This window comes from Pollicipes pollicipes, unplaced genomic scaffold (genome assembly GCF_011947565.3).
Source record: "Pollicipes pollicipes isolate AB1234 unplaced genomic scaffold, Ppol_2.1 Scaffold_7231;HRSCAF=8579_pilon_pilon_pilon, whole genome shotgun sequence".
Classification (NCBI taxonomy): domain Eukaryota; kingdom Metazoa; phylum Arthropoda; class Thecostraca; order Pollicipedomorpha; family Pollicipedidae; genus Pollicipes; species Pollicipes pollicipes.
This window is the reverse complement of record NW_023597034.1, coordinates 6,948,932-6,958,602: the sequence shown is the minus strand read 5'-3', so window position 1 is coordinate 6,958,602 and position 9,671 is coordinate 6,948,932. Positions and strand designations below refer to the sequence as shown.

General features: G+C 49.7%; 1 protein-coding gene across 1 annotated transcript; it reads left to right on the top strand.

The window, feature by feature from the left end:
• The first annotated feature begins 4,398 nt into the window (after window positions 1-4,398).
• Window positions 4,399-7,663, top strand: LOC119109160 (calreticulin). The gene is made up of 5 exons (XM_037232735.1): window positions 4,399-4,551; window positions 5,065-5,166; window positions 5,924-6,279; window positions 6,577-6,885; window positions 7,079-7,663. Exons 1-5 carry the CDS (start codon window positions 4,458-4,460, stop codon window positions 7,448-7,450), a joined length of 1,233 nt encoding a protein of 410 aa, XP_037088630.1. The 5' UTR covers window positions 4,399-4,457; the 3' UTR covers window positions 7,451-7,663.
• Window positions 7,664-9,671: the final 2,008 nt, after the last annotated feature.

The window sequence follows — 9,671 nt, the reverse complement described above, 5'->3', positions numbered from 1 at the left end:
CTGTTTTAAGGTCAAAGTAGCATCTAGCAATATTCATCGAGGCCCTAGAACAATATGTCCATGACCTCAACCGCAATGTTCCTGTAGGTGCTGCCATCTTGTGTGCGAGTTGTGCTGCCACCTGTCAAAAATGCTATGCAAACGTGGCCGTCTCACGGGTGTTAATTTGTGTTCTGTTGTGAGGCCCCCCCCCCCCCCAACGTTGAGATGGGTTCCCCCTCCCCACCAATGTTGGCTTGGATCCCCAATGCTTTTCGCTGGAATATAGCTGAAGAAAACGTGAGTAAAAGATGAGCATAACACAAAGACTATTTTCTTTGATCTTTCTGCGTAGTGGCGTCTCGTACCACTCTCAACAAAAAGTCACAATTGCTCCACAAGATAAAAATCGTAACAGCTGAGCGGATGAACAGCGCAATAAACTTCACATACCTAGCGCCAAAAGATAAGCAATGGTTTGTGGGGTTAAAGTGGAAAGCCCTGGAATATGGGGACGACTTAAGTCCTTCATGGCTAACCCCGTTCCCGTCTCCCACAACCAAGATGCGTGCCGCCCTCCATGACCGTCATAGAAGAGTGCCATCGGCGCCCTGAGGTGGCCTCTAAATGGGCGCCTTCACGTGCCAACCAGAAGAGACGCGTGGTCCAGTGCTTGCTCCCTGTATGCAATCCTGCATGGCTTCTATGCTGCTTAAATTAGAGACTTTCATGAATGATGCGAAGATTAAAAAGTATAAAGCGTTTAATCAAAGTAAAGTGGGCTAAATCCGGTGAGAAAAAAATGGGGGGAAGGTTGTCAGGCCTTCGTTTCGCCCCCCCCCCCCAATAATTTACAAAAATTGACACCCCTGGCCTGTCCTGTTATGATTGTGAAGTGTGACGTTATCATCAAAAGAAACACGGTATAAAAACCTTTTTCTCACATTCTCAGAGAATCCCCATCACTGAATGTCCCTTGGCACCCTGAAACGTAGCTTCAATGTCGGACTTCATATAAGGGTGGCCACTACATAGGCATCTGAGATTGGGGAATGACAAATCGAGGACTGGAGGGGTCAAAGTCGAAACTGGAGAAACAATCTGACCTGAAAATCATATATGGGACAGGAAAAAACCAATAAACGTACACCTATGGAGAAAAAAATGGGGAGCGGAATCTCAAACTAATGTATCGTGTGGAAGTACGTCCACCTAATCCCCTGCAGTGGTTGCACCCATGAGGGTGGGTGCAGTTTCCCAGCCTAATGCCCATTTCTCTATGCGTGTTCACGGAGGAGGGGCGTCCAGGCTCTTTCTATGGGTGCCATAGTTGACTGAGATGCATCATGCCAGTTTTTATCTTTTGTTGGAAGCAGCCTGGTGAAAGTGAATAAATGCGGGTTTAAGGGAGCGGGCATCCGGCCATCTCTAGAATATAAAAACGCATCTCATATATATATATATATATATATATATATATATATATATATATATCATATCATATATAACATAATATATATAATATAAGTAATATAATGTATATAACGGAATCAAAAACATCTCTAGAATTAAAAGAGTATCATTGCTCCTTCTAACAGGGGATTACCAGCATTGAACAACAGGAGGACTAGCCGACAATATTGGGGCCAAATTTAACGTTCCGGGGTGGTCGTGCAGCCAGAGCCTTGGCCAGGGGCGGGGAGGGCACAGGGTTGACAAAGGGCCCCCTGATAGTTAAAAGGCTCTGGCTGGTCCTTTCGCTTATGAGGGCATGCCTGTAATTGGTACTTCTTTTCATTTTTTCTTTCTATAGCTAAAATAGAAGCCAGAACCAGTCACGAGATAATCTCGAACTGACTGAGAAATTATGCGTTAAAAAACTGAATGAAATAAATCACCTGCGCTCTTCATTTTACAATGGTGCAGTAGATTATTTCTAAACCGATAGATGGTCTCTTGAGTAGAGCACTAGGGGCACATTTTTTCTCCCGTTCAGGAGCTGAAGGGCCATTCCGTTCCAACGCGAATTGTCTTCCGGCTGTCATTCTGGCGGCACGATGAGGTGAGATCCCCTTGTCGATCCGGAGACACTTAGAGGGATACATAATATAGCATTGGCCGCTTCCTGACGCGGAAGGCCTTGTGACCCGCGCCGCTGGCACCGGATCGACGCAAGAAACCTCACTGACTCATCAACATCCCTAATCGCCGCAGATGATCTAGTAATCGGCGCATAGACTTAAGGTCGGCTTAACCCGTCGCTCGATGTTGGGGGACCCTGACTGGCACGGGATCCTTTTAATGTCTCAATGTGAGCACATATCATAAATTGTGTTTCTTTCACTGACAAATCGCCCCGACAAACCCAAGAAGTCCTCTATCATGCGGGGTCTCGTCCCCGTCCTTGTTGAGCAAATGTTCTGACCAACTCGAGAACCTTTTTTGACACAGATCACCCTGTTGGCACTGGGCCCTTGATCGATAAAAGAGCCCTGCGTTGTCACAGGAGCCTCGACCAATGTAAATCGCGGGCCCGGCCTCGCCTTGTGCCACCTTGGGAAATGGGCCCCAAGAGATCAGGACGACACGGAGCTGACTGCTCGGCGTTGGTGATATCTGGTCGAAATGGTGGGGCGCTCTGTCTTAGGGCGGGGTCCCAATTGGCACGAGACCCTCTGACATTTGAGATCACGGCCCTTCGGGCGGGCGTTCTAACTGTGCCCTTCAGCCAGCCCTGCAGATCCTTCAGCCAGCCCTGCAGATCCTTCAGCCAGCCCTGCAGACCCTTCAACCTTCCAATCAGACCCTTGATCTGTGGTCCCGAGGGATCTTTCATCCTCTCTTCGGACCTCCTCAAACGAAGCCTATGACCGCATCTGAGCCGCTAGCTGGCACATGACCACCTGTTAGGCACTGCGGGCCCCTGACCGACACGGGGGCCCCAACCGTTGTTTCAGGGTTCCAGACAAATGCAAGCTGTGGCCCCCGCCTTGCTCCTGCTTGGGAAATGGGCTCCCATGTTTCAGATTGACAGGGACCCAGCTGTTCGGTGTTCGTGGTCTCCGATCGACCGACACAACCGCATCGTGTCAGGGGGTTCTCAAACGGTGCAAGAGGACCTCTGACTGACATTTCAGGTCGCGACCCTACTGGCTGCGATTCTTAACGTGGCCCACAGCCAGTCATTCAGGCCCTCATGCCTTTCAACCGAGCCCTTGATCGTCGGCTCCCGCTCGCCCGCCCGGATTTAGGCCTCATCAAACACTGTCCTTGGTCGGCCCGGGGCCCCTTGCGGAGACAGGACCCTCTGTTAGGCACTGCAGACCTCTGGCAGGGGCCCCGACCAGTGCAAATTGCTGTCCCCGCTTTTGAAGCTGATTGGGAAGTGGACTTTAAAGGCCCATATCGACACAGAGCTGACTATGCGATGCTGGTGGTGTCTTACCGAAATGTAGGCCGATATCGACTCAGGAGGTCCCCGATCGGAAGAAACGAGCCTCTGACTGTCATTTGAGGGCCCGTCCTCACAGGCTGGAGACCCAGAATAAGACCCGACCAGCACTTCGTGCCCTTAAGCCCACTAATTGGGCCCTTCATTGTCGGTCTCGGTAGGCCCTCCAGGCTCTTCGGGACTCCTCAAACACTTCCCCTGGCCGACTCCGGCCTTTTGTCAACACAGAGCCCCTGTTAGGCGCTGAAGGGCCCGTGGCAGGCGCCGGGGCCCTGAATAATATAAATCGCTGGGTGCTGCTTTGTCCCTGCCTGGGGAACCTGGCCGACACGGAGCCGACTGCGCGAAATGGGTGGTGTCTAACCGAAATATGGGCTCTTATCGACTAAGGGGGGGGGGGGGGCTGATCATTGCGCAGGGTCCTCTTGGATGGCGGTGTAGTACCCGAGCCTGCGGGCCTGACCCATGAATGCGACCTCCGGTCGGCCTTTCGGGCCCCTTATCGGACGTCTCGAGGGGCCCTTCGGATCCCTCGGACCCAAAGGGAGGCACGTTCTCTCCGTGCCCCTCCCCCCCCCCCCTCCGCTCTTCTCTGTGCCACTGTTACGGGGACGAGCGAGCACAGATGGAAAATGGTGACCAAAAACCTTTGGGCCAATAAGGGCGTCCCATGCCGCCGCGGGCTATGATTTCCCTGCCATTTCCATCTGCAACATCCCTGTTTTGCACTATCACACACCTGTCCGGTGTCCGGTATCTGCGAGAGGCCACCCACCCCGCGCGGAACCTCGGACGTCCCCTTCCCTCCCCCTAAAATCCCACAGCTCGCTACAGCTGATGCGTTCTCGTTCAGCTCTGTCCGTGGCTCGCGTTCATTGGCTCTCCATGTGGACCAATGGGATTCAGCCAATGCAGAACATCCTTGGCCAATGGTAGCGCTCCACGAGTTGTGGATGTCTGGAAAGCCGGCTAGAGCGGCGAGGGTTACCGGCATTCGTCTGTTGGGCCGGATGGGTGTGGGGCGCGCATGTTAGATACGAAAATGAAAGTCCTTCTTCTTGTTGCCCTCTTCTCGCTCGCGCGCAGCGAAGTATTTTTTCAGGACAAATTCGCCGACGGAGGTAAGTTTAGCGCTGATTCGGTCAGTGTTATCCGTGCTGATGCTACCCGCGTCTCGGAAATTCAGCCACAATTCCTAATGTTTGATTCCTTCAGAAGACCCAACTAGCTATGGTTATAGATGAAGTGATGTGGATGATGGGATAAACATGAAGCGAAAGCAAGCGGCTAAAAATGTAACATGGAACTCCAAAATATCAGATTTAATCAGACGCGTCAGCCTGGCTCTAGTCACAGCTTTTTATTTCCTGCCGTATGGAATGTGTCAGCCCCGTGAACGAATAATGGACTCGTAATGATGCAATACCAGTATGCTTGTTGCTTTCTGGTTTAATGGTTAACACCATCATCACCATGTGTTTGGGCTGTGTTGGGCATTTAATTGTCATTAATATTTATACTGTTGTGTGCCGAATTATATTTTCACAACTGGTTGACTTCCTTTTTCAGGGAATTGTAGACTGTTTGTCAGTGCTGTTTTCAACACTGACAGGTTCACCTTTGTTTTTTCGCAGATGAATGGGAGAGACGATGGGTGCTGTCGGAACACTCCAAGGACAATGGCAAATTTTTGCTAAGTGCTGGGAAATACTTCTCAGACAAAGAAGAGGACAAAGGTGAGAGAATGAGATATTTGATGTTTGAAAAATGAATGGTAGCAGACTTAATCTGTATTAAATTGCCTGTCATGTGGGAAATTTTACCATTATTTTACCTCCATAATTGTGATTTCTATGTAGTTCTGCCAGTTTTTCCAAGTCAAAGTTTATTTTTTCATGAAAATTAGTTTCATCTTGATTGCAACATGAAGCTTACACTGATGTGCTGTATGTTTAATTGTGAATGTGTTTTGTAGTTTTTTTACAGTTGTGTATCATGATAAAGTGCTTCATGAGTGTGAAAACATCTGCCTTGCATTCTATCCAGGCATTGTTCATTTATCTGGCCATTTATCAGTTTTTTAAAGCTTCTGCTACTCAACCAGAAATACCTGAGACACATTTGTGGTGGCAAATGGGCAATGAATGCCCCTTGGCCATCAGAAATGTTGGCCCAATGATATGAAACATAGTGACCATGGTGGAAAACTTTGGGCAACATCTCCCTGGCGGCCGGAGCAAGGGTTGTTCACCCTGTAGCTAGTGGTTTGATGCATCTTGCAACATCTGCTACTTGGTGTGATTTGAGAAGCTGTTGCATTGTGGTACTAGTTTAAGTTGGTACACATCTTTTCAAAGTGCAAAACTTGCTGTTTTCAGGCCTACGTGATTAAAGGTTTGTGACGGGATTAATTTGTACCAGTCCATGGTCTGTGTGCATCACTATTTGTAGGGAGTTTTAGTTGTGCTTGCATTTAAACCATTTCCTTTTCAGGGCTCAAAACATCAGAAGATGCCAAGTTCTATGCAATTTCTGCAAAGTTCCCAGCAGTGTCCAACAAAGACAAGACATTTGTTGCCCAGCTGTCTGTGAAGCATGAACAGAATATTGATTGTGGTGGAGGATACATCAAGCTGTTCCCCAGCTCTCTTGACCAAAAGGACATGCATGGAGAATCTCCCTATGCTATCATGTTTGGCCCTGACATTTGTGGTCCAGGCACCAAGAAAGTGCATGTCATCTTCAATTATAATGGCAAGAATCACCTGATCAAGAAAGATATCCGTTGCAAAGATGATGTATACACGCATGTGTACACCCTCATTCTCAAGTCTGACAATACCTACGAGGTGAGAATCATGCTCTGTGTGGTAAACTTGATCTGGGGTCATCAATTTCCAAACAAATTAGGATGTGCTTCTTGGGTCATCATCATTTGGGATTTCTCCATCTCTGATTCATCACACTGATTATTGGTTGAAATGGAGCAAACTGTAAGCATGTGTACATGTTGCACATTTCATGTGGTACAATTTGGCCTTGAATTGTCACTGTAACATGGCTGGATACCTTAATTATTCACCATCAGCCAACAGGTCGTGAAGCAAGTAGCCATATCAGTGTTTAACAAATTTGTTTTCTTCCAGGTGCTCATTGACAATGAGAAAGTGGAATCTGGTGACCTGGAGGGTGATTGGGACATGCTCCCACCGAAGACCATCAAGGATCCGGAGGCCAAGAAGCCCGAAGACTGGGATGACCGCGAGAAGATCGATGACCCAGAGGACAAGAAGCCGGAGGACTGGGACCAGCCAGAGCACATCCCTGACCCGGATGCCACCAAGCCTGAGGATTGGAACGAAGACATGGATGGCGAGTGGGAACCTCCGATGATTGACAACCCCGATTACAAGGGCGAGTGGAAGCCGCGCCAGATCGACAACCCGGAGTACAAGGTACAACTAATATGCTTTGGCAGTGTTGAAGCCTAAAAAATATGCTGCATGATGTCTGCTGATCTTTGCATGGGCTTTGTTTAAGATGTAGATGACTGTAGTCCTTGTGAAAATCGTCGCGTGGTAGGTGTCTGTAATATGATGAGCGTTCCACGATCACCTGCGCTAATCGTACTCTGGCTGGTGTTCGCAGGGCAAGTGGGTGCACCCCATGATCGACAACCCCGAGTACGAGGCGGATGACACTCTGTACCTGTACGAGGACATCGGCGTGGTGGGTCTCGACCTGTGGCAGGTCAAGTCGGGCACCATCTTCGACAATCTGCTCATCACCGACGACGTCGAGGCGGCCAAGGCTGATGCTGAGGCAGTGCTGAAGCGGGTGGAAGGTGAGAAGAAGATGAAGGAGGCCGAGGAGGAGGAGGAGCGTCAGCGGCTGAAGGAGGAAGCTGACAAGGCAAAGGACGAAGAAGGTGATGAGGATGAGGATGAAGAGGACGAGGAGGATGACGACAAGAAGTTGGATGACGAGGATGATGTGCTTGAGGCGCATGACGAGCTGTAAAGCAGTGTTCTAGTGCAAACTGTCATATTTAAACCGTGATATATTGTCCTCGTGTGGAGCTTCACTGTTGTCGGGGCATCCCCGGCGTTGCACGCCTCCAGGTCTTGATGTTCAGGAATACGAGGGCAGCCAGCTGACATTGAGAGATAAGCATGTTGTTATGGCTGCAGTGAGCATCTTGTATGAAAGTGGAGGCATGATGGTGAAAAACTGGTGCATGCGTGAAGCATTCTCATGTCTTGTCCCTTTGGGTGGGCGGGATTTTAATTGGGGGTCTCGCGCCGCTGTGACATTTCGCGTCTGCGTGTGAACGAAGTACTAGGGGCGCGCAAACTGCACGTTTTTTGTGTTGTGGAGTATTCTTGTTTTATTATTCACAATAGTGACTGTTCCACCTGTGTCCGAAGGAAAACATTTCAGTTACTCCAGAGATTTGTTCGCTGCGTGCTCAATACAGGAATTGTGTTGGTGGTTGCGATCTGTTCTGAAGCAATGCGGAAGAAGCGGCTTGAGTAGTTACGGGACAGGTGCCCGCATCGATGACCGAGGCCGGTTATTTGATTTCGACTGCAAGCGTCGTGAACATGCCCGGCAGGCTACGCTGTAAGTTAAGTAATCCCTGTAGCTTGTTCAGGAGCAAGTGGGAGTTTGGAACCGGGCTTGAGCGTAGTTCAAAACGAGTCTACGGACTAACCTACGTCGTTTGACCCGGGAGGCCAGTAGGCCTTGGCTCAAGATGCCGTGGGCAGTGCTCCGGGTCGCGAGGCATACGACGTGGGCTCGCGAGAGTAGCAGGTGACCACAGCTTTAGGCGGACGCTTTCCCAGTGCATGCTGCGGTGTTTGCGGCCAACAATGTTTAACGTAACGCGAAGTGCCGTTTGGCTTCTTTGGGCTGTTGGACGATAAATATTTACCGTAGTGTAACGTTGCACCTACTATGCTCGACATGGGGTTTGACGGGTAACTGTTCCCGCCCCGATACCGGCGCCATCTGCATGCAAAAGTATGGAGAGACGGCGACGTTCAGCGGCGAAAACTGGCAGCTTACCCACACGAAAATATCCGACCAGCTCGGGCAGAGAGCATCTTATCAGCATGTAATGAGTTGGGAGCCGAAGCCAGGTGGCTCAGGTGGCAATTTGGAAGCATTGAACGCAAGGAAAACAAAAAACTAACCGCGACAGACCTTGTGGCTTTTGAAAAAGTTCGGTAACAGTTGGAAAGGAAGAAAAATATTTTCTCATCAGGCCGTCGCGTGCGGCATTCGGCGTGGGCTCCAAAGAGGCTCCGGTAGCTTAATACATCTCATGAGATCTCATATCCCATGAGACGTACGACTGCGCCTTCTGTTGACATCTGCTGTCACTACAAAACACCAATGTTCACACGGACGTAACCTACTACCACCACAGTGGCAGTGACACATGACAGGGACACACCCCGCCGGCGACACATGACTTCATCATCGCTCGGTCACCGGACTCTGTTACTCCAGGGTAGCTCTGATAAGTGGCGACAAATGACCTGGTCTGGCTCACAGACTGTTTGTGGGCTAACATCCCCTAACATGGCGTTGCAACAGAGGTTCTCGCTGTTTGTAACATCGGGTGGAAGTTTTTCATCCCTTCTGGACTACCAATAGTTGATTATTCTGATAGATCTAACGACAAGGGATAGGTTTTGTTCATGTTAAGTCCAGTTTTTTTAGCATTTTAGGTTTGGTATCCCGCGCCTGGCCAGGGGAAGTTGACTTCCCTCTTACGGTTTTTCGAACACAGCTCATAAACGAACGCTTGCAGCGACATCAAATTTCCAGCAGCTGTTCACCTATCAATTTGGCATCCTTTGCGCGGATTTGAAATTGTCTGCCCAAGCGAGTGACCTAGGTCAGGCCTAAGAGGTCAAATTCTAGAAAAACTTTAACCATATGTAAGTTCTGCTGTTCTGATGTCTCGCCTCCGGCTCACTGGTACACACGGTACGTTCAAAGTCACGTCTGTATGTGACACTCGTCACAGGCACTCCACACAGTCCGTCCTGCCGGAGTATCGCCTCTGGCTCACTGGTACACACGGTACGTTCCAAGTCACGTCTGTATTTGACACTCGTCACAGGCACTCCACACAGTCCGTCCCGCCGGCGCGTCCGTTCTCGCACCGGCGGCTTTCCGAGTCCTCACCTTGTTACTTTGTCCTCTCTTGCCCCCAGCCGCGTCCTTC

Excerpts from the sequence above, each read along its gene's own strand:
- LOC119109160 (XM_037232735.1), top strand. The coding sequence starts at position 4,458 with ATGTTAGATACGAAAATGAAAGTCCTTCTTCTTGTTGCCCTCTTCTCG. Across the intron at positions 5,167-5,923 it reads AGACAAAGAAGAGGACAAAG|GGCTCAAAACATCAGAAGAT; the intron begins GTGAGAGAATGA and ends TTTCCTTTTCAG. Across the intron at positions 6,280-6,576 it reads AGTCTGACAATACCTACGAG|GTGCTCATTGACAATGAGAA; the intron begins GTGAGAATCATG and ends GTTTTCTTCCAG.